Source organism: Panthera pardus, unplaced genomic scaffold (assembly GCF_024362965.1).
Source record: "Panthera pardus isolate Hobbes unplaced genomic scaffold, ASM2436296v1 HiC_scaffold_27, whole genome shotgun sequence".
Taxonomy (NCBI): Eukaryota; Metazoa; Chordata; class Mammalia; order Carnivora; family Felidae; genus Panthera; species Panthera pardus.
The window spans coordinates 18,591,835-18,616,591 of record NW_026526843.1 but is presented as its reverse complement, the minus strand read 5'-3'; the positions used below and the strand labels follow the sequence as shown (position 1 = coordinate 18,616,591).

The 24,757-nt window shown below is 45.6% G+C and overlaps 1 protein-coding gene across 10 annotated transcripts in view; it reads right to left on the bottom strand.

The window, feature by feature from the left end:
* MTMR1 (myotubularin related protein 1) overlaps positions 1-22,995 on the bottom strand; it is a 64,045-nt gene extending 41,050 nt beyond the window's left edge. Inside the window, exons 1-6 of one of the 10 annotated variants that reach the window (XM_053892005.1) lie at positions 22,691-22,995; positions 16,449-16,554; positions 7,040-7,063; positions 6,425-6,451; positions 4,642-4,695; positions 860-935 (exon numbers count right to left, since the gene is read on the bottom strand). In XM_053892005.1, the coding sequence (XP_053747980.1) occupies positions 860-935; positions 4,642-4,695; positions 6,425-6,451; positions 7,040-7,063; positions 16,449-16,554; positions 22,691-22,848 (445 nt within the window). In that variant the 5' untranslated portion in view covers positions 22,849-22,995. The remainder of the gene's footprint in view (positions 1-859; positions 936-4,641; positions 4,696-6,424; positions 6,452-7,039; positions 7,064-16,448; positions 16,555-22,690) is intronic. The other 9 variants (XM_053892006.1, XM_053892007.1, XM_053892011.1 and 6 more) reach the window with 9 other exon arrangements.
* Positions 22,996-24,757: the final 1,762 nt, after the last annotated feature.

Here is a 24,757-nt window from a genome sequence, read left to right as displayed (position 1 = left end):
GAAGGAGAGGCATGATGTAATGAGCTCTGCATTTTAGTCAGATCATTACTAAAGCAGTGTGGAGGCAGGACTACAGGAACTCCCAGAGAAGGAACAGAGAGGCCAGAAGTTCCAGAAGCTAAAGACAAGAGTTTCCAAACCATGGATGGGATGGGATAAGCAGGGTCTGGAGCCACAGACCAGGATACTCAGCAGCAGTATTGTTTGGAGGTCCTGGTAGGAGAGCCCAGCTACTCAGACGTTCTTGACACAAGACGATTATACTCTGAGACTGAGCACAGTCTCTGGGAGGGCACCATGAGGAAACAAGGGAACACTCGGCGTGGCAACTAGACTATCCAACCCACCCCGGCCATCATGAGGTGACCAGGTCGTGACCAGACGCCCTCCCTCGCACCCACGGCATGGTGCACTGGGTTGTTAAACTGTTAAACAGTTAAAGTTACAGTTGTAACAACGCGGGGTGGCAACACACCCTCTTTTCCTTGTGATCAAACTGTACTTTCTGGAATCTCATAAGCCACTGAAATTGCTCTGCCGACTTCTCAAAACTTTATTAAAATAGGATATGGATCTTCTGTCAACATATTTTCCTTACAGTGAAGGACTGCAACAAACCATTACTTTACAGTCGGCGTCTAATCAGCCTTCGGTTCACACTCAGTTGGAACTTATAGTAGTCCTATATAGTCTTCTCTCTCTTCAGGTCATGAAGACATTAATAAGAATGAATAGACCTAGTCCCTTTGTCCTCTAATTAAATTGGTTTGGCTGATCTCCAGCATATACATCACCCGTGCTCACAAGTGCCATTTCATTTTATGGCTCCCTATAAGCAAAGTGTACTCATTATACTTACCAGTGGCCTTGATTGATTCTCCTGGAAATAGTGGCGCTTCTTCCATCTGTGCCAGTTTATTTCCATCTCTTAGAGCCTGGCAAAAAACCAAACAGGAGTAAATCTCACTTTCCTGCTGTATACCCGGAAGAATTGCGGTGTTCTGTGCTCTTGCTACGTGGCTATAGAAGCGTGCAAAATGGACGCCCCCTCCCCTTACAAGACAATCTCAAAGCTCAGCATCACAGGACACCATGCTGCATATTCTAGCAAATTGTTACACATATTTAATTCACAGTTAGAAAGCATTAATACAGAAATGGCTTGACATGACAGATAGATACTGTAATCACTATACAGACAGCTATCATAAGGTGCCTCCAGAATTTGGAAATAAGGTCAGAAAAAGGTTACCTTCTGAGCATGAAACTAACACAAATGAAGTCAACATTAGATGTAGGTGCTTAGCTAGCTGTAGACATTCCCCACCCAGCCTATGAGCACTATCTAGTGTGAGAAACTCTGAAATCTGATCTTTAACCAGGGAGGGGGTCTCATGGCAGTAACATTAAGGAAAGCCCTGGGCTTCTGTGCTGCAGCTCAGCTACCCGTGTGTGTGCACAAAGCGTGGGGGTGGGGGGTGGCGAGTGGGCTTGTCAGTGTGTGTCCCATCCAGGCTGTGAGCGCATGCTCCCATCTGGCAGACAAGAGGATGCCCATCACTACTGTGGAGCAGGGTGTGTCCATCAGCCTTTTCTGGAATCAATGCCCTCTGCGTGGATTCCATGCTCACCAAGCAAATCGCTAATGACTTATTAGGCTTCCTGGCTACAATGATACTGGGAAAATGCTGTCTGGGATGGCTGCAGAGATACACGCCCATATTCCCAAATGTCCAGATTGGCCCTGCTGCCCAACTAGCCAGTTTCTTGTGAGTGTGCTCGGATGGTGCTGGATGGCTCAGGGGAACTGAGAAAATGGTGTTCGAACTACAAAGCTATGGACAGGAGCCTGAGGGGCCTATTCCAAGTTACTGCCACCCCATGAGATGCTGCCAAGGAAACTGGTTACTTTCTCCTTAGCATCTCTGACACAATGTGTCACGAATAAGAATAAGGTGTTCAAAACCTCAGCAATTCCCAAGCCGTGTTTCATAGAGCATTAAATTCCCAGGAGATGTAGTCTTTTTTGTTTTCTTCCAAGTTTAGGTAATACTGGGTTAAAGAAAAGCTAAACTGTGTTTTTTTTAATTTTTTATTTTAGTGAGACAAGTCTTTAGCATGTTAATGCACACCGAATCAGCAAGAGGGCACTAGAGTATGCGGCATTTCCAGTACCTATTTGATCAGGGGCTGCTTTCGTGAAAAAATACTGTTAACATCGGGAGGCCACTAGTGTTCAATGGAAAACAGGTCAGACAATACTAAATTTTCAGCACAATTTTGTGAAGTAAAATTTTTAAAATGAATATCTTTTATAATTCTAAATTATTGGAAATTCAAAACAACCATGATTTGCATAGTTATAAGAATATTTCAATATGTTTTATTAATGGGACTTAAAGGTCAATTTAAAAACCCTATACATCGTAGTTTTATCATTGTTTTATAAAACAAAGAAAGGAAAAAAGGCAAAACATAAAAAGCAGATTCAATGCTAACTGTTGATCAGGGTATGTCTGTCCTATAGGGAGGGCACAAAATGACATGGTCCATCCTCCTTATTAAGACACACAGTTAAAATACAAATTGAGGGTCACTGTTACCTCCAAACAATTTTATTCAGTTCAATTTTTTAGTCTTGATTGGTTTTTAAAACAGTGTCAGCCAAAACTTTTAGGGACATAGAGAACTGTTAAAGGTTAAATGGAGAATTGTTAATGGAATCATTTTTATACTGATGCCCAATTTGGAAACATCTTTTATGCAATAAAGCATTAGCCAATATTTATACTTTTAAATGCCCAGTTTTAGAAATGCTAACAGCATCACCAATCTTAACAGAAGCCTTAATTTGAAAGTCTGCTTTCTCTTGTCTGAACCAGCGACTAATTTTATGACAGTTACAAAGTGAGAAAACTAGTTCAATCAATATCTAAGTTTAAAGTTACTTCAAATATTACACTATTAAAGGTTATTTTAAAGGCTAAATATTATCAACTATAAACCTAAATTCCTTAACTTATATTTAAAAATAAGTGAGGATAGGTTATTTTGAAATATATGTACTAAAGCAAGATGTTCTAATCAACTGAACCTGGAATGGGAGGGGGGGCGGTCCGGGGTGTGGGGAGATGTGATTCACATTAAGCTTTATAACGAGCCATATCAAATACCTTAAAGTCCTCAACCCAGGACTAGCTACTAAAATGTTGCAGATGGGACACACCGGTGACTGGGAGCATTTTGAGAATGTACTAGGCTCTCAAGATAGAGGCCACGTCTCCTCTCTTCTACAGTCATGATAGATTCAGCTTGAAATACCTGTGTTATTTCTGTGAGGCATGAACGGGCTGGTGAGACAGAGTGAGACAGACCTCTCACTCACAGGAATTAAATCTGGGACATGCTTTATAATGATGGAAAAGCACCTATCAGAACAAAACAAATGATCCCACTGCTTCTGATTTTCCCATAAAAGGTTTATTTTGTACAGGAAACACATTTAGCTTCAGCATAGGAATTCAAGAGAAGAATAGTTTTTAAAGGTTCATGATTTTGTGAGTACAGTAGATTCCCTTTATAAAGCTGGTGTTAGGAAATGGGACTCACACTGGTGTTATATTAAGCTTTGACTGCAACTACGAAGTTGCACAAGACATGATTTGACCCTTGATTTATCCAACCCATGTACAGTATAATCAGAGAATGGAATATTGTGGACAAAATTTGATCTCACGCACACACCCGGGCCTCTTGGTGTCTTTGCTCCAAGTGTTGCCCAGCTGAAGAATTTCCTGTTCCAGTGACCCTGAAAGTGCAGCGGAAGGCCCACCAGCTCCCTGAGTTCGTCCCCGAGGACCCTGCCTCCGAATGGCCCGGCTCCTCTACCACCTTCCTCATCGTGAGTGTAGGCTGCTGGGTGGGCAGTGTCTGCAAGTGGCTGCACGCCAAAAGCAGTGGTTTCCAAATCAGGCACTTCAAGGTGCTTCCAGGGTCACCAAAGAAGGGTGGGCTGGGCAAAGGCACAGCTGAGCATGGGAGGTGTGGGAGTGGCTGGCCATGCTTCCCTGGAGCTGCTCTTCTAGCACTTTCATGTATCGAGATGCGACATAAACTCTGGAGAAAGCTGTGCTGCTTTCAAAGCCTCCAGAGAGTCTAAAGGCACTGAGCAAAGAGTAAGCACTCAAGAATACTTGATGCATGATTTCTTCTTCTGATTAATAAATACAAACTATATGGACTCGCTCCACAAATACTTGTAAGATGCCAGGTATCATGTTGGGCACGGACCTTGCGAATGTGAATAAAGCAACGTCTACATCCTCAAGGAGCACCCTAAGCATATGCATCTGTCCCCTCTCAATCTTTGTAGAGGCATTTCTGAACCCTGTCGTGACTGCTCACTACCTCATGGCTAATCCTACCTGGGAAGACCAAAAAGCACAAATGAACAAATTTCTGGTTGACAAAATGTTGGATAAACCAATTTTTGCAAATAATGTCATAATGGAATCTACCAAACTCGGACGGAGGGCACTGCTATAGTGGTAAAAGCATTTGCTTTTCATCTAGAAATCTAGTATGAAATGGCTTCTAAGTACACGATCTGTAGCTACGAACAGATGAACACGTAGAACTTGCCACCTGATCAGCTTCAGCTTCAGAAGGGTAGCCATTGTGTTCTTCCTGAATCTCCTGCACAGCACCAGGTGCATGGACAAGAAAAGGCAAAGAGGAGAAAGAGAAACACGTGCAAACAGACAGGTGAAAGGACAGAAGTTCTTTTTTAAAGAGACAGTAAGCATGTAAAAGTCGACACACCTTTCACGGCTTTGCAAATCACATTTTCCCCCTTGGAGTTAAGGAAATAGCATCCTCAGCCTAAAATGCAGTATCTATTCTGTGTTTGTGTTGGGGTGGAAAAATGAAAAGCAAACAAACATCATGGATTTCAAAGAAGGCACTGTCTTTTTAAAATCAAGCAATACTGGGGCGCCTGGGTGGCTCAGTCGGTTGGGCGTCCGACTTCGGCTCAGGTCACCATCTCGCGGTCCGTGAGTTCGAGCCCCGCGTCGGGCTCTGTGCTGACTGCTCAGAGCCTGGAGCCTGTTTCAGATTCTGTGTCTCTCTCTCTGACCCTCCCCCATTCATGCTCTGTCTCTCTCTGTCTCAAAAATAAATAAACGTTAAAAAAAAAATTTAAAAAAAAAATCAAGCAATACTACAGCATATGGCAAAGAAACAAAATAACAGACACATAATATGCTTGGAGAAAATAAAGCATACCATTGTAACCAAGTAAAGGACAAAACCAAGCCAAAATACAGAGGCAGTTCATAGACATATATTTTAAACACAGTAAGTATTCATGTACACTAAAGAACTACTGTTCAAGGCTCAACTGCACTAGTATTAACGAGCTTTCCACATGCATGCACATGCACATGGTACATGCTGGAGACATACATACACATGGGATCTGTTAATTACCGCTAAATAAATACTGTGCTTTATGAATCATACCACCTTAAATATTTCTAGTTACAGTATCAATGTGCTTCCAAGAGACAGCTAAAAGGTCACATATCTTTATTTCAGTGTTTTCCAATCCCTTTAAAGGTATACTGTGCTTAATTTAACTACTCTATAGAAGCAATTTGCTTTGGAAACTTGAAAGGCTGGACTGCTGGTTCAGCAGGTGGCAGAAAGCCTATAAATGCCAAAGACGACAAGACTATAATCCCTTTTAAAAGTTTTATCAACTCTCTGAGGCTGAAAATATTAATATGATACTTTTTTCTTCAGGAAACTTGGGCTCCCGTGACTGCATTTCTTTAAAAGGCAATCAGTAAGGAAGTAGCTAAGCTTTAAAAGAGTTACTGTTTCTCACCTTTCATTTTTGTCCATACACTAAAATAGCTACTTAATACATTTATCATCAGACTGAATTTAGTACACAGTTGTTACTGCTACCCTTCAAAGCAGGGTAATTTTTAAAACGCAATGTTTTTTGAAACTTCCATCTTTTTACATGCAAAGAAAAAGCAATCATTCTTTGATAAAATTTTTTTGAAAACAGAAAAACGAATGACTGAATAACCAAAAACCACACAGTAGTTCAAAGTCCATGCAAACGGAAAGCCAAAGACGAATATTTAACAACGTGAATCAGTGAAAGAAAATGATTCCCACGAGCAAAGGAAAACATGATGAAAAACAAGATTAAACAAAGCTACACCAACTAGGATAACAAGAATTTGACTTAACCTGCTTGTGTTTGTACGGTTTCATTGGCTTGTCTTAAGATTAACATTTTTAAACTCAAGTCATTAAATTATTCTGTTAAAATCCACGTTATTTTCACTGAATGGAAATAGGTTAGTTTTCAACATCTGATACTCAGTTTCAAATGCATGCACATTACCAATCTTTGTCTTGCTTTATGAATATTCTGAAATAAAGGGAAAGAAAGTCATGAGGAAAATATAGGCTGTAATCCAGTGTCCGTAACAGCTACATCTGTATTTTAAGAACTACTCGTTGGCACTGGTTCCCCTAAATTTATTCTGGAGACGAGTACTTGCGTTCCTTTGATTCAGCATGCACACGGCAAGGTGACTTGAAATCTGACTTAGGATGGACAGCAAATGAGCACTCTGTTGTTGTTGTTAAGTTCTTTAGCATGAGTTACATGGCAAACAAGGTAAAAAGAGGACTCTGAAGGCCTGGTCACAGAAGCCCCTGCCATGAATATCCATTCAGTCAGAATTCATGTAACCCAACAAAAGTCAGTACTGCACGCCGGCGACAACTTTGGCACCCTGCCCTCACAAACACTGGTGTTTATTGCACGTAAAAACACTGTGACGAATAAAGCGTTTCTAGTGAACACTTAAAGCTATGACACAGCAGCGCAAGTTGATCTGAGTGACTCATAAACCCAGTGAGAAGGTAAAGAGCACTAAATAGACTGAGTGTTTGATCAAGCACAAAGACACACAAGTAGGAGGCCCATGTGCGGAAAGCCCCATATCCTTACCCTTATATCAGGCCTCCTGAAAACCTGTTAGTTAAAATACAGAACATCGTCATCACGGGCACATTCCCACTGACCTGTGAAAGATGCTGTTAAACTCAGCAGCCCATCCCGATGGAACATGATAATCCGCTAACTAAACCAACTGGATCAATCCTAACACATTTGCCCTCCAAGTTTCATTCGGTATCAAATCAATCTGAACACATTTGTCCCAGAGTTCTCAGGCAAGTCTCTGATTTGGAGAAACGTATTACTCTTAGGCAAAGACAAACTACATTATTTTAAACACAAACCCCTTCGGGCAAGTACCATTATAAGCCTGCTAACAGGCGGTGTTTCAAAAGTTCACTTGTGTGTCTGTTTGGAACACTGAAGGCATTTTCCCCATAGAAACAATGATACAAAACGGCGGTTCTGCTCCCAGCCCAGCCCACAGAAACAAAACAAAAGGGAACCCAAAAACCACAAAAGCCCCCACATTTGACCCAGAGCACAGCTCAGCTGTTGGCACTAATGGCATCATGAAACGTAGTAAACCATAAATCTTAGGCTGGTTTCTACAGAAATTCTGTTTCCAACTCGCACTCCGGACTCCAAAGTGAAACTCCCTGATGTGCCCACCTCTCACCCTAACTCCCACTGCATGGGGAGGGGGCAGCTGCAGGTGGGAGGAAGTGCTGGGAGGGCAGGGGGGAGGGAAGGGGAGGAGAAGCCAAGCTTTACTAAATGGAGGCATGTTATTCCTACACCCTAGCCTGTGACTCCTACTCGAGCGTGCAGTGTATGCATTCGGGAAGCTCTGGCTGGAGTAAACACCTCCGAGAACAGATGAGCCTTTGGAAAGCAAGGAAGACTTGGGTGTCTATTCCCCAATCCAAAGTCTGTAATCCCACCATCTAACCACTAGATGTGCTATGGGAAACAGATTAAAAAAAAAAAAATCACCAGAGGTTCTTATTACCTTTATAGGTTTTACTTAGGATATGTAAGAAGATGACAGGAATACAACACTACAGACTTCAAAAAACATCACTGTATCATCATTAGAATACCCCTTGAAGTAAAAAAAGGTTCTAAATTAAGTCATGCTGTAGCCCAAAGAGAATTAAAGCCCATAAATTCCTAAATATAGACTATATTAAAAAAAACCTAAATCTGGCTTTTTTTGGAGGAGGGGGCGATAGATATATTTATCCTCTTAATTGCAGCAATAGTTTCACAAGTGTGTACCTTTCAAAACATATCAAATCATATACTTAAGAATGTGAATTACACCTCAAGAAAGTACAAAATCAAGAAAATACATGCTTATGTTTCTATACAACTCAAAATGGGGCACAGGTAGCAATGAAAACTCAAAAGAAAGTCTCCCCTCTCTGAGCATATTCATGCCCTAGTGATAACCATATTTAACTGGACCGATTTTTCACTCTGATGGATGCCTCCATAACTGTAAATATGGTGACACCTCTAATTCTTCATATTTCGACTTCAGTTTCTGTTGACCTCCCACTCTAAAAGGTGAGAAAATACTTTCTCAAACTCCTACCTCACCTCCCCATCTCTGCTGATGGACACTTTAATTTTTAGTTCTTGTATTGTTTTTCCTTCAACAGAAGCTACATCATACACAAATACTCATGAGAGAGGTGCATCCCAAGTCCACGGGGACAGAAGCTCCTGCACTCAGGACCCTCCCAGACCCTGCCCTATGTAGCTCTTCATCTGGCTGTCCATCTGCCTCCTTTGTCATGTCCTGTAATAAGGTGGTAAGCCTAATTTAGTGTTTCCCTGAGCTCTGTGAGCTGTTCTGGCCAACGAGCAAAATCAAGGAGGGGGGTCCTGGGGACCGCCAATTTGTAGCAAAGCTGGGCAGAAGTCGTGGGGAACCCAGGGGCCCACTACTTTCATTTGGTGTCTGAAGTGAGGGACGATCTAGTGGGACTGACACCTTAAGCTGTGGGGTCTATACTTACTCCCAGTTGGTGTCAGAACTGAACTGAACCGTAGGACACCCGGCTGGTGTTGAATTGGCCAGTGTGGGGAAAAAACCCACACATCTGGCATCAAAAGGGCTCAAAGCGTATAGGGTGAGTAGCAGAGAGGGAAACAGTGAATGTTTCCACAGATGAGCCCCAAGATTTAAATTTGTATAAAAGTTTACACCGGGGCTTAAACTCCCTCTGCCCTCAGATTCTTTTCAAGTCTTCCTTTGGGACACTCCTCACCAGAGAGGTGAGGGGTCCCGCTGACCACCCACTCTTGATAAGGGAGCCGGTGTGCTCCTCTTTGACCCTCTGGGCTCTCTGGGCTCTGTGCACCAGTCCACCAGGAGGGTACCGCCTGGCCTCCCTGGCTGGTGGCGAGTTGGCCCGTGTGAGCCCTGCCCTGAGGAAGAGGCCCCAGGTGTCCGCAGCTGCCTCTGGGTGACTGTGTTGAGCTCGGGGCACGCTGTGGCCTCGCCCCTAAGCCAGGCCCTCTAAGCCAGCTTTGATCAATTACTGTGTCGATCTCTGCTTGGCTCCCATCTTAATTCTTCATAATAGGTGACACCCCTAAATCTCCAACAGCGTGGAAGTATTTCAGGAAGTTTTCAAACACAGCCAGTGCCAGTGATATAAATACCAACAAGCAGTTGAGGGTCCACCGTACGCCAGGTGCTGTGCTAAATGCTTTACACGTGTTATCTCAACCCTCCCAACCCTCCCAGCCACTGAGGAGATACTATTATCCCCATGTGACAAATGAGGAAACCGAGGCAGCAAGCGGTTAAGTAACTTACCCAATGTCACAGGGCCGGCAACACAAGAGTAGGAATTCAAACCCAGGCTGGTTGGTTTTACCTCCCATGTTCTTAACCTCAATAGGGCCCCACCTAGACCTGTTCCCCTTCTGAAGGAGGCTGACAAAGGCCCTCAAAGCTTAACGCCCTGAATGTCCTGCTCTGCCCTCCTCACTCCTCTCACCACATCTCAGGGCTCGATCCCAGGAACCACGAGATCATGACCTGAGCAGAAATCAAGAGTCAGATGCTTAACCAACTGAGCAACCCAGGCATCGCCAGGCTAATAAAAAAATCTTTAGTCATCAAAATACAACTCTGGTGTTTGGGAAACTAGCCACACCTGAACCCTGCCTGGCGCCCTTTGTCAAACTCTAACCTGAAACCATCACTTTCCACTCTCTAAAGCCCTCCAGGAAACGTGATGAAGGAGCGGTCCAATTCCATCCTCAATGAAACATGAACCAGTACAAGGATAATTGCCGATATCCTTTCACCAACCAAATTCTAAGATCTTTACTAACATAACTTTATGTTTCACTTAAATAATACTTCTGACATATCATGAGTTGTTATACATATTAATCAAAATTATTTTACATGCAATATAGAATCATTCAGCAGTCTGCAAAAATATTGATTTTTTAAAACTTAAATTTTAATTTTGAGATAACTGTAGACTCACATACAGTTGTAAGAAATAACAGATTCCATGTGCCATGTCACTCAATGTTCCCAATGGCAGCATATTGGGAGTATAGAACAATGGCAGAACCAGGAAGTTGACACGGATACAATTCAGATGCAGAACAATTTCATCACCAGGAGGACCCCTACTGTTGCCCTTTTATAGCCACATCTACTTCCCTCACCACCCCTCCCCTTCTTACCCCCTGGCAACCACTAATCTGTTCATGACTATAATTTTCTCATTTGAAGACTGTTACATAAATGGAATTATATAGTACGTGACCTTTAGTGAGTAGCATTTTTGGCTCAGTGTTAATTCCCTTAAGACCCATCCAATTCTTTTCTCTGTCCTCTCTCTTCTATTGAACCCATTCATTGAGGGTTTTTTTAATTTTCGTTATTGTATTTCTCAGTTTAAAAATTCCCATTTGGTTCTTCTTCTATCTCCTTTTCCTTTGCTGAAACTATTTCTTTTCTTTCACTATGTTTCCATTGTTTCAAGCATATTTGTAATTGTTTACTGAAGTAACTTTATGATGGCATCTTTAAAATAATTTTCAGGGGCACCTGGGTGGCTCAGTCGGTTAAGTGTCCGACTCTTGATTGTGGCTCAGGTCATGATCTCACAGTTCGTGGGTTCAAGCTCCGCGTCGGGCTCCATGCTGATGGCACAGAACTTGCTTGGGATTCTCTCTCTCCCTCTCTTTCTTCTCCTCACCTGCTCAGGCTCTCTCTCAAATAAACATTTAATAAAATCATTTTCACATAATTCTAGCACCTGTCATCTCAGTTTTGCCACCTATTGATTCTCTTTTTTCATAGTTTGGGTCTTATTTAAACCATCGGTTTTAGCTCGCTTTCTGTGACACTGCTCCAGCAGAAGCGGGGGGACCACGTCATTATAGCCAGGTAGGGACAGAAGTCCAGGTTCCCCACTGAGCCTCTGCTGACACCAGATGGGGGATTCCTGGCTCCTGCTGGGTCAGTGCAAGAGTTCCAGCCCCTTCTCAGGCTTCCATGGATACCCGGCTGGCAGTGGCAGGGATACCTGGTTACTGCCCCTGACACGGCCTCCACTAACAGCACAGGGGAGGCACAGCCTCCTTACCGATGGGCGGCGGTGAACGTCTGACTCTCCATTGGGCTTCTTCTGACATTACCACCGCAGGAGTCTAGTGTGCCTCATTGCAGCCTGGCAAGGGTGGGAATTCTAGGCTCCTGACTTGGCCTTGTTGGCAGGGTGGGTGTGGGGCCACAACTTTTTCTGTGGTGTCTGGCTGGAGTACAGTGGTTAGTGTTTAAAAGTTTTCTTTCTGCGAAGCTGTCTCCTTCCTGGTCCTTTGGCTTGAGAGAGTAGGCTTTTGTTGTCTGTGCCCACTGGCATTTCTGGGTTGCTGGCTTCTTCAGCAACAAGTCTGGGACATCCGTGGCAGAAACAGAACCCAGGGACTCACCATCGTGTCATTCCTGGGTCCCTAACCAGTCTGCCTTCTTCTACCTCTCAGGGCACTCTTATGTTTATTGTATAGCAAATATCTACAGCTTTTGGTTGTACTTAGCAGGAAGAATAAGAAAAAATACATTTGCTCTGTCTTTCCAGAAGCAGAAGCTGAAATCTTGGGGTTCAGTTTTTAAATTTGTTAGTTAACAGTGTAATATTAGTTTCAGGTGTATAATAATAGCGATTCAACACTTCCATACAACACCCAGTGCTCATCACAAGTGTTCCTTAATCCCCATCATTCATTTAACTCATACCCCCCCACCTCCACTCTGGCAACCACCAGTTTGTTCTCTATGGTTAAGGGTCTGTTTTATGGTTTGCCTCTCTCTTTTGTCCTCCCCCCACCCCCCGCCACGTTCATCTGTTTTGTTTCTTAAATTCCACATATGAGTGAAATCATATGGTATTCGTCTTTCTCTGACTCACGAAATCTTGACATTTTTAAGAAATAATTTTTTCCCTCAAGTAACCCTGAGAGAGAGGACAGCACTTTTCCACGGCAGTGGTTACAAAACAGAGGCCTTGTGCTCAACCAGGCAGTAGCAGGTTTTTCTTCAATTGTTTTTAAGGGGACATGCTGTTCTCTCCACTTCTGCACTGCCCCCTCCCATGTCTGTCTAGCTTGCAGACATTTGCAAACTCTGATTTAATACACAGATCATGAAGCCATGGATTCTGAAAGATCATGCTCAAGCTTCCCTTCACATACATTAGTACTCAAGCAGTATTGACTAAAACCCAGCTCAAGCATAATGAAGCCTTTCCCAAGCACTGCTTCTTACGTCCCTCCAAAGTCCTTCTGCAAGTTTTTGTTTAGGATCCAGAATTTAAACTGTACTAACTTGCTAAATGATTAAACTTAGTACAGGATCCTCTCTATTTTCTCCATTCACTTCAGAATGTTTACAGAAGAGATCTAGCTACTGTGTGTACATGGACGAGGAGAGGCAGAGAGGGGTGGTGATGGTGATGATGATGTCACTTGTACTGATGACTATTAAGTTTTGTCACAATTTGTAACTGTATTATTTCATCTAATCTATGGAACATTGCATTCAGATCCTGTTCTTAACATCTTTGACAAATTCAAGAGGGAGACTCTTTGTTAGTCCAGTAAAAGTGAAAAGCAATTGGGTTGAGTTGGTAGCGGGGTGCAGAGAGGGGGTCGGGGGGGATGAGACAAAACGAAACACTTTATTACATCTCTAGTAGTCTTCACAGCCAGGCAAGTCTTCAGGGTGACTTGGTATTAAAGCACACATTTATTAATTTAGCTGATCCACAATCCAACATAATAGCTATTTAATCTTTCAGCTGGGACAATGTCTCCCAAACTTCTGTCATTTCGTATATGGCCTCTACAAGGTTGGTTTGCCATATCTATACATTGCCTACACGAATATTATTATTTACATTTATAGTGACTTTAAGTCCACTCCGTTTTCATACTTTGCCTATATAACATCCATTAAATCACAAGTGTAATGTGCTATTTTTTCTAGCACATATTTAAAATAATTACATAACTGTGAAAACATGTCCATATGGACATGCCATCTAAATTTATCTTGTGATAAAAGCAATATTCTTACCACAGTTTGGGTGATCTGACCCTGAGCCTACTGTCAATTTATGATATAAATAATAAAACAATTATTCTCCACAACCTAACATGAGTTGCTAATTATTTAGATATGTAGGAATTTTCCTGAGATGCATGGTCCCATCACCAATTTCAAGAGCTATAAACCTAGGAAACCTAGTGTTACTATACATAAGAAATATTTGAGGCTCTTGGTTCCACACCTGCAGTGACTGTGACTCACTGGGTGGGATGGGGACCACAGAAGCTGCATTTTTGCAAGCACCCTAAGGAGTGCTGCTATGGGAAAACCCAAAGGCCACATTCTGAAAAACAGTGGACAGGGCAGGGGGAATTTTTTTTTTTTTAAACTCACTCTAGCTTATCAACAGAATAGTCATCCTAGTAAAAAATCCCAAGTCTAACTATGTGATATTAAGCAAGTCATTTCATGTCTCCGAGTCTTGGTTTCCTCATCTGTTAAATGATGATTATAATAAAAGCTACCTTATTTGGTTGTTTTAAGGCTGCAATGGATTATATGCCCAAAAGTATTACAAAATCATAGAGCCCAATGCATGCTCAGGGGTTGATGAAGAGGAGGATGTAGACCCACCCTCAGCAGCCCACAACACAAAAGAATCAGCATTTCAAGTCAAGATGCCAAGTGTTCATATAAACATCTGCTCCCATTGAATTGCTGACCCTGAGCTTAACCTATAATAAATCAACCCCCATACTGAGTGTGTATTTCAAATAAGCTATTCGCACAGTAGATAATTTGAAATATTATTGACTGACGACTGAAAATTAGATCCTCAAGGAATTGTAGCTGGACCATCAGGAAAAACCCCATGCAATGGCTCCCATGCCAGAGGTATCCCAGAGGCCCGTCTTGGGTACTCTGATTTTAAGAACTACTTTCTAAGTAGCACATAAAATTATCCTTGTGGTTTAGAAACACTTTACACTTTTATTACTTAAAAAGCTCTCTTCTGGAAGAAAACAACTCCTGAATTATTAATTGAACACTGACTTTGCAGACTTGGCTACAGAGCAAATATAACAACGACAATTATAAAACATGTTCTCTTATAATAATTCATAAAAAACTTTAGCTATGACCTGATGCAGATACCTAAAATTCAACTTACAAAATATAGAAAAGCCTCTTATTTTTTCTGAATGCCATCTGTTAAACCATTCCAACGTGAGCTAATTCTGCTGCACAAAATTTGTAAATAGACTAAAATTAACAAAACTTAGTTGCTTCATGTTAAAGTACAGATTCAGTCTGATCTACTAATGTAGAGGTTAGAGAGCTATGCGATCTTTTATTGAACCCACAAAACACTAACAAATATTCAACCATAATGAAAACATTACAGTTAACTCATAAATATCAGTAAAGAAAATTATTCCAAGGCCTGAGAGCTATTCTCTTTTAATATGGGTTCTTGAGCCTCTCCAGTCAGCGGAGCAGTTTCTCAGCTAAGATGGGGGCAACAGGGCAACCGGGACCGGTGGGGTCAGCAGCTGCTCAGTGATCCGCCACGCAGGCATCAGTGATACAGCAAATGCTCCTCCCACCTGGGGACGGCATGTTTGCCCAGCTGGGTTTGGAACACTAGGAACTCCAGCTGCTCCACCGTGGACAAACATGAAAACCAGACAGCAGGGAAACCTAGTGAGAGTGACAGTATGTCTGTCTGAACAGATTATCCAACTTCTACTAATCTGCAGCCCCGCTTCCCTTTGGTAGAGCTAATCAAAGGCACTGGATGGCTTGGATGAAGCAAGTACAGCAGGATAGCCAGATTTCAATTACATGGCCTCTTGAGTCACTTTCTGCACTTGGCGCATTATGAGATAGGAGAGGAACGGAGGCCAGAGCCCTTAAGCAAGGAGCATGTATTAAGAATTAATTAGGATCTTTATTGTAGTTCTTGAACTGTTTGTAAGCCTTGGCACCTGGCAAGGACCATGATTTTGAGAGACTGTTGACTGAGGGCAGTCCACGATACTAAATGTAGCTCACCTATAGTTGTGAAAATCAATTCCCTTTTATTAGCAGGCAAAGATAACTATAAGAAACTGAAACGTCAATTCAAGCAAACACCACTACTGCAATGTAAGCATGGCTTAATCGTTGACTGACATTAAAACAAGGTTAGTCTTACTCTTAACAAAGATGGAGCACATACATTTTTTATTTGTTAATCGATTCAACAAGTATTTACTGAGCACCTGTTATATTCCAGGATCGTGCTGGGGAAGTACTGATGAGTAAAAAGAGCCCCTGTTTCTGCTGACAAGGAGCTTATCACCGTTAACTTTACAATAAACAGAGAATCCAAATTAAGGACTAAAAAACGAAGCTGCCCATACAATAGTCTGGAGTTGTGCAAGTGTTTTTACATTGCAGTACCACGTGTTAGTGCTGAATACCCACTGGGAACACCTAAATACAGAAACAAACTGTGAAGTTGGGAAATATGGTCCATTAGACGTTTTCTGAAATTCAGAATACCATCGAGGAAAATAGACGCATTTTGTAATAATAAAAGGTAAAAATACAATGTGTAATAAAATAACAAAATGGAACTAGGTTTTTTTAGAAGAATGATCGCAATCTAAAGACAGCTTTTCCATTCAACTGAAAACCATGAGTACATCTACTGGATCCTGGTAAAAGTTCTCCTCTAAAGTTCAGATCTAACAACAGAGAACCTTTCACCCTTGTTCCCAAACAAATGTCTGTTGAACATCAAGGGGCCAAAGTTTCACTGAAATTAAAAATGCAAAGCTTCTTGGTACATTGAAAATGAATTAAGGACTCAATGCTGCTTACCTTGTAGTCTCTGGATACATTTTCAGATGTCACTGAACCTGAAATCTGACTAGAAATTGTAGCAGCTATAAGCTGTTTACACCATTCAACATGTGATCCTGTAGGACTAAAACAAATAGAGTGATTAAAATATTTTAAGACGTCAGCTCTCCATGAAAAAAAAATGAGTACTGACTGGGGATATATGTACATTTCTTTTTTTAGAAAACAAACAGACTACTTGGTTATCTTTACATTTAATATAAGAACTGAAATACTGACAACCAGGAAGTAAGATTAGGTTCCAGGTTGATTTTAAAATGAATCAACCAATTGTTCTAAGTTTAAGAGTCTAGGCGTGAGACAGTTAGGCATATCATTCTCTATCATTTAATGGAATTTTACTATATTACAATTGTACAGAGTATTGTTAACATAATGCACACAGAATATTAATTCTAAAGCGAAATATTTATCTTACGGTGTTGTATTTTTCAAATAGACTTTTAAGGGAACAGAGTTGATGATGTGACTGTAAAAAGAACAGACTAGACAAATGCCGTCCTGCACACAGTCGTCATGCCACCTTGCATTTCTGTCAGTGCGCTGACAGCTCACGAAGGCTCTTCCGGTCTGTTGGGCTATCAGAGCCTCACGACCACAGTGTGAAACGGAGGCGGGAGTAGCTAACGTGTTTCTGAGGTGAGAAAACCGAGGCACAGAGGTGACGTGCCTGATAAAGCGGCGGGCCTGGCTCCAGCTTCACTGAGGCTTCCAGGACACGGCGCAGCCAACAGTGCCCAACTCACTGAACCGGAAGGCAAAGCGGAGGCCAGCGCCACAGACTCCAGCCACTGCCCCATATGACAACGCGACGATGCAAGGAAAATGGCATCTTCCACTTGCATGGTGGTCTAAAGGGAAACCTGGGCCTCACAGTGACCCATCTTACAGATGACCAAAGTGAGACTCTAGCGTTTGACCAAGGTCCCATGACTGGTAAGTGGGCAGGCTGTGTCCACCTGACTTAAAGGAACACATAAGCAGACTAGGAGCGTGTGGGAATCACGTGAGGGAATGAGGCTCCTCATCGCAGCCCTGAAGGAAGGGCAAAAGATGCTTATGAAAGTTTACCTTGCAGGTGGCTTTCACTCTAAAGAATGTTCCAGACCTGGAAAAATCGCATCACTAGTTAAACCCACATTCATGTATTAGAAAGACAGAAAAAACTGGAACCCCTAGGCAGTATGTAAAATAAGCTAAATAGTGAAATGAAGATATCCAGTGTTCTCTACTAGTGATCTAAATTACAGCCTCTGGTTAAGGGAGCCCAGTGGTTAGCTGTGGGTCTGCAAACATAAGTTCAAACATGCAATGAACGGGCAGACATTCCTATCATGTGTCAAGAACCTATTTAGTACAATTTAAAAGAAGAGAGGAGGGAAAGAGGAGGGATTTTAGTTTTTCAGTTTTCTTTTAGCATTTTTGAAAAAGTTTATTTATTTACTATGAGAGAAAGGACAGCATGAGCAGAGGAGGGGCAGAGAGAGAATCCCAAGCAGGCTCTGCACTGTCAGTGTAGAGCTCAAAGCAGGGCTCAATCCCATGACTGTGAGATTGTGACCTGCGCCACGATCAAGAGTGAGATGCTTAACCACCTGAGCCATCCAGGCACCCCTTTAGTTTCGTTTTTAAAGGCTAAGTCCCCTTTATTTCTGGTTACGTCCCACTCTTCTTGTCATGCTGCCAGCACCCATCCCTGACTGCAAATCTAACAGCAGGAACCCGCATGGTCACCCAGTGTGGGTGACCTGTTGCTACCATCCGCCCAACATCCTTCCCTCCTTCTGATAAGGACCCTTATCTACTATGGGGGGCCCGCCCCTCCCCACTTCACAGGATGCTGTTCGGGAGGCAGAGGGGGGCTGACCCCCTGCTCCTCCTGAGCCCACCTGCAGGGGAGTGACCCAGGCCAGGCCAGTCCCAGGCTTTCCTCTCAGATCCCAAGCTGCACAGATCCACCCCCGGCACTGCTGCAGGCTACTCCTCTCCCCCAGCACCTTGAGGAACCCACAGAGATAAGGAGCAGGACAAGAAGAGACAAGACAGGAGGAGTCCCAACAACGCTGTGTGCAGCTCCGGCTTCAAGTGTGCCCGTTGCCATCTTTCCTCGTGCGCAGGAGTGATGTGCGCCAGGATCTGACCTTTTGGCTCAAGCTAGAGTGATTTGATTTTGTCACTCGCAACCAGAAGTGTCCTGGCCAACACAGTCACAAACAGCATGGCACACTGGGCTGCTAGACAGCAGGCTTGGCTCTGAGTCCTGTTCCTGTTACCAGCTATCTCTGCGACCTTCAGCAAGCCACATCCTCTTGCAGGACCGCAGCTCTGTTGTCATGAAGTACAGTATGCAGGAGACAGGGGAGGGCTCCCCAGTCCCTGGGGGCCAGGCTGAACCTGGCGGGCAGAGCCAGGTGCCACTCTGTGAGTCACTCTTCAAAGAAGAGTATGAATCACAGTCTGTCATGACAACAGATCAAAGAAGGCAGGCCAGGATCCCTCTGTACAATCTCCCGCCTCACTCTTGGTATTAAGAACTACTCCCAGGGGCGCCTGCGTGGCTCAGTCGGTTAAGCATCTGACTTGGGCTCAGGTCACGATCTCGCGGTCCGTGACTTCGAGCCCTGCATCGGGCTCTGTGCTGACAGCTCAGAGCCTGGAGCCTGCTTCAGATTCTGTGTCTCCCCCTCTCTCTGCCCCTCCCCCACTCATGCTCTGCCTCTGTCTCAAAAATGAATAAAACGTTAAAAAAAAATTAAAAAAAAAAAAAGAACCACTCGCAGCCTGGGAGAGCCCAGCTTTGTTTCTCCAACCTGGATTCCCCAGATCTGGATGCCCATGATCCAATGAGACATCTGTCCTAGTTGATCCTGAGAGCCTGCCAACTCGACCTGTCGAAGCCAGCACAGGTGGCTCAGCACACAACCCATTCTCCCAGCCCTGTGTTGCCTAAGTCAGGGAAGGGCACAGCCAGTTACCAGGGTACCCCACACCCAAAAGCTGGAGTCTACCTTGGAGCCCACCCCCCACTTCACTTCACTCTCACACTCACTCACCAAGCCATGTCACTCCCATGGGCTGATATCATGACAATGCACCTTGCTCAATTCCCATTGCAAGACCCTCTTCCACACACCCAGCATTTTGTTCTCCTCCTGTCCCCTGAATTTAGGCCCTATCTCTAGGCCAATGACTCCCAAATTCAGGTCTCCACCTCAGACAACACCCCTGAGCTCCAAACCCATATAAACCAGCCACCTCTCTGACCTCTGCTCTGGGATATACAACTGGCATCTCGTAACTATGTCCAGACCTGAGACCCTGCTAATTTCCTGTGTTCCGTTCAAAGGCTTCTCCATCTCTGCAACACCATTTTCCTACAAGCCAAAACTCTTGGCATCTTGATTCTTCCCTCCTATCCAACAACCAATCTTCAGCAAACCATACTGGCTCTACCCTGTGGATTTTCCTCAAATTATATCCACAATCTGACCACATCTCCTGTCCTCTACCCCTCTGCTCTAAGCCACCATGCTCTCTCCCTTGGATAACCACAGTAGTGGTCTCCTACTTGCTAGTCCCTCTGCTTCAACCCCTTCCCCTTTCAGTCTGTCGGCCACACAGCAGCCAGAGAGCTTACTGAAATCTACACCAGAGTATGTCACTCCTCGGCTTCAAAAGTCCCAGTAGCTCCCCATGACTCTCCATCTGCCCCTGTGACCTCTATGACCTCGACCCCTACTGATCTCTTCCTAGCTCCCTCTGTACTAACGACATTGGTCTCCTTGCTGATCCTGGCACACTTCACTCACACTCCTACCCCAGGGTACACAGGTGTCTGCCTGGAATGCTGTTGCCCCTAATATCTGTATGACTGGACCCCTTCCTTCTTTAGGGGCATTATTCAAATGTCACCTTTCTCAGCCAGACTTTCCCTGACCATCCTACATCACATTCCAATTTGCCCCCGAACTGCAGACCCCCAACACCTCCTACTCCCCTCCCAACTTACTTTGTCCCCCTAGCACCTGCCACCACCTAACAGAAGATACAGTTTACTTGTGTTTTGTCTGTCTCTCCCCAAACATACTCTCCACCAGGGCAGTGATTTGTGTGTCTGTTGCCTGCCAAATCCTCAGGCCCCACACAGTGCCTGACACAGAGCAGGCACTCAGATTCACAGAATAAGTGAGTGATTAGTTTTTCCATAACCTACTCAACAAGACTGCCCACCTCTGGTCCATTCACCACACCTCCGCAGAGCAAATGTTCTCAGATGTCAATCCCATCCTGATGGAAATTTCACCTGATGGAAATCCTTTCGTGATCCCCATACCTAAGGGACCATTTAATTTCCTTTCCAAACCAAGACACTAATAACAGCGTCGTCCTTCAACTCACCTGGGCAAGAGAGACCACCTGGACCAACCTTCTTGCAGCTACAGGTACTTGGCAAAAGTACAAAATTTTAGGCTCTACCCCAGATGTGGACTGACTAGACTTAGGGTGGGATCCAAGACTCTGCATTTACATCAAGCACTGGAGGTGATTCCTACACAGGGTACACAGAATCAGGCTCTGAGAAGCACGGCGCAGAAGATAATGGCACAATTCCCTAGGAAGGCACCCAAGCCCCTTCGAGATCGGGCCCCCGCCTTCCCACACGTCTTCTGGCGTTACCAGTTCCGCATATCCAGCATCGCCTGCATGACTGCACATTGCACTCCCTAGGCCAAAAAGCCCTCCCCACCCTGTCCCCTGGCTAACTTCTCATTCCTCACCACTCAGTTCAAATGTCAGCTTCCTCAGAAGGCCTCCTTCCCTTAACTGCCCATAGTGTCCCACCCCCCACCCCCGACTAAATAATAAACGAAGCACCCCACCTCCGTGTGCCCACAGTGCAGCGCATCACAATGGAGTCTGCAGAGGGTTTTTGAAAAATATTAACTCCTGAAGCCTTTGGTGTGGGGCCCGCTCACGTGGAGCTCTTAGAAAGCTTCTCAGATGATTCCCATGCACATGCACCCCATCCAGAGCAGTTCTGTGCTGACCTCTACCCTAGCACTCACCACATCCGATTTAAATTGCTGGTTTGTTTGCATTCTTCACTAAATGGTAATCCAGAGAGCAAACCCCATCTTATATTATTCTCTAACTTTCCAAGTCCTCATACATTGTAGAATGTCTGCAAATGAGTGGAACCCTGACCCCTCCACGTTCTACCTTAGCTGTGATTAGTTCTCAGTGAAGCTGATCACTAGGCTCATTGATTTATCAGACTACATTGTAATTACACGGAGGGAGAAACAAAGGGAGTGTTTCTAGTTGTTCCTATGCTTCAGGAAACTCCCCAAAGTTCAGCTCACTGTTATGACTAACACAGGCAAGAACGAGCATCTGACACTCACCCAGCTGCCTTACCACACTATCCCTTGCCTAACCGCACCCCCCTGTTGGTGAAATGGCCAACATGTGGGAAAACTGGATATTCTGGGCTACGGGATAACCCATCCCTTGTCCTCGGAGCCTTAGGGTGGCCCTCCCGGCTGGATGTGGTCAGTTTATACTTCTGATTGATATTGGCTCTGCAACTGCCTAAGAACCAGTGGTAGGCTTCTGTGTTCCTGAAAACAATCAACCGGGTTCCTTCAAAATGTGAAGGGCTGAAAGTAAACGACCGTGTGTTCTTGCATCGGAAGCAGTTTGAAAGTTTTCCATCCCAGCTTTTCAAAGCAGGGTAACTTTGCCTCCATCTGCACCACCTCCAACACCCACGGGGTTGAGTCCCCCAGTCCCCACTCCCAACCCCCCATCAAAGACTCCCAAGCAGCGTGGCGGGATTTTGGTCTTCCAACCCCAGAAGGGAAAGCCGCGCTAAAAGAGAGCCCCCGGGTGAAATTTCCCCCCAAGGGCCGGGTGGCCGCGTCTCCAAGGTGCGGCTGGAAGGGGAACTGAGAAGGTTTGACAGCAGCGAAGCCCCTCGGGGTGCAGGGAGCCCCAGCCCGCGAGGCGGAAGTGAGCCAGGTGCGCGGCCCTGGGACGTGGGGGCAGGGTCCGGGGTCTCGTTGGGGGGTGAGAGGGACCCGGCCGGGCACGGAGGGGGGCAAGGAGGGGGGCACGCCCCACCCCGGCCTCGTCGGCGCGGCGCGCGGGGCCCTCGGGGGTCGGGGCGCGGAGGCCCTGGCGGCCCGGGTCCCGCTTACCTGTCCAGGGTCTCCACGCTGGGCTGCCGGGAGCCGGCGGCAGGGGCCCCCGCGCCCCGAGGAGGCCTCCTGCCGCCCGCCGGCACCGGGCCCGGGCCCCCGCCGCCCTCGCTGCCCGCCGCCGCCGCCGCCGCCGCCGCCGCCGCCGGCCTGTCCATGGCGCGCCGGGCCCGCCGCCGCGGGGAAGCCCCAGCGAGTGGGGAGCGGCGCCCGGAAGGGCCCGCCGCCGTGCCGCGCCGCGCCGCCCGCCGGCTCAGGCGGCCGCCGCCATTAGCTGTCACCTGGCGGCCCCGCGCTACCCACAAGGCCGCGCGCGGGGCCGGGGGCGGGGAGCGGCGCGCGGGGCCCGGCCGCGCCCCCGCTCGCAGAGCCCCACCTGGGCCCGGGCCGCGGGCGCCGGCAGCCGGCGACCGGCCGGCGCCCCCGGCTGCGCGCGGGAACGCGCCAGAGTGGACGGGGAGGCACCGGGTGAACGAGAAGTTGGGGGGCGTTCAGGGATTAAAAACGATCTGTTTCTCTCCATTTTCCTTCCCGGGAAAGTTTTGAGGTGAGGGCGGCCCAGGACCCCGGGAGTCTCTAGTCTCGTCGTCTTAAAGCCAGAGCAACTGCGTACATTTTAGCAATTCCTCCCCACGCCATTCTTCCCTGCCTCCCACAAACCCACCTCCCCACCATCTGTGGGGCGATGGGGTGTTCTGATGTCGCCCTCGGAACTTCCGGCCCTGCTTTACAGTACCAGTAATGTTTAGCTTCTGCTGCTATGGAAATCCAGCCAGTATCTGATGATAAAGGCTCATCGCCTCCCAACTCACCCCTGACCTTGCTGGGGGTGGTGATGGCAATCATGACTAAGGCCTTTGCTGTGATTTCCCTGGGTACAGACAGCAGAGCCGTGACCCTGATAAAAAGCAGAACTGTAGACAGAAACATGGCCATTCCCATCCCAGACCCATCCTGTCCTACTAGCTTAATAACTTAAAACTGAACGTAGAGGATGAGGATGTGATGTCTGGAGCCCTGGCAGCCATTGTACACCCATGAGGGGGTGGGGCCTGGCGTGAAAGGATGACTGAGTGAGGATGGCTGGGAGGAAGAACGGGAAGATGTCCAGATCCAGACACACCGGAGACCCATCTCCTGCAGGTTTCTGGCTTTCTAAAATTATGAAATCAAATGTTTAATCCGCTATTATAGACTGTTTGTGTTCTCACCTCCCCCCCCCCCCATTCATGTGTTGATGCCCTCCCTAACCCTCAGTTGACGGTGTTTGGAGATGAAGCCTTTCGGGGTGATTAGATACTAGGATGGACCCTGGCATGATGAGATTACTGCGTTTATTAAGAAGAGACACCAGAGAGCTTGGTCTCAGTCTCTCTGTGAGCAGGCACTGTAGAAAGGCCATGTGAGGACACAGTCAGAAGCAGCTTTCAGCAAGCCAGGAAGAGGGCTGTCATCAGGAACTGGACCTCAGTCTTGGCCTTTCCTGCCTCCAGAATTCTTTGCAAGCATCCCAGCTGCCTTGAGATTTGTCAGAAAGAAAATGGTAAAATTTTAAACGTATTTTAAGTACCATAAGCTTCAAGTAGGATTAGGCCATTGGGGAATTCACTGTGACACTATTCCACCTAGAATTCAGTGAAGCAAACATAGGACTTAGGGCACAGAGAAGCAATCAGACGTATTACTGCCTAAGAAGTTCAGTCAAGTGACTCCCTGTTGGTGAGAGCAATGACGGTGGCAAGCCCACAGGGCTATAGGAGGAGAGGGGTTAGGACTGCTTCCTAGAAAAGTGTGCGCAAAGCTGAATCTTAAAGGATGAGTAAGCCTTCGATCAGTTGAAAAAGTCAAGTCGTTGTAGGCAGAAAGAACAATTATGGACAAAGGTGTGGAGCTGTTTAAACAGCATATTATGTGCAAGTGAACTCTAAGAAATTACTGAAATTTGCTGGAGCATAAAGTCAGACAAGGCAAGTGAGAAGGTCAACTAGAGGCCAATAGGGCCAAGACAGGGAGCCTAAGAAGTTTGTGCTTTGTGCTGGATTCCGGTGCAGGCAGGGCTCAGAGCAC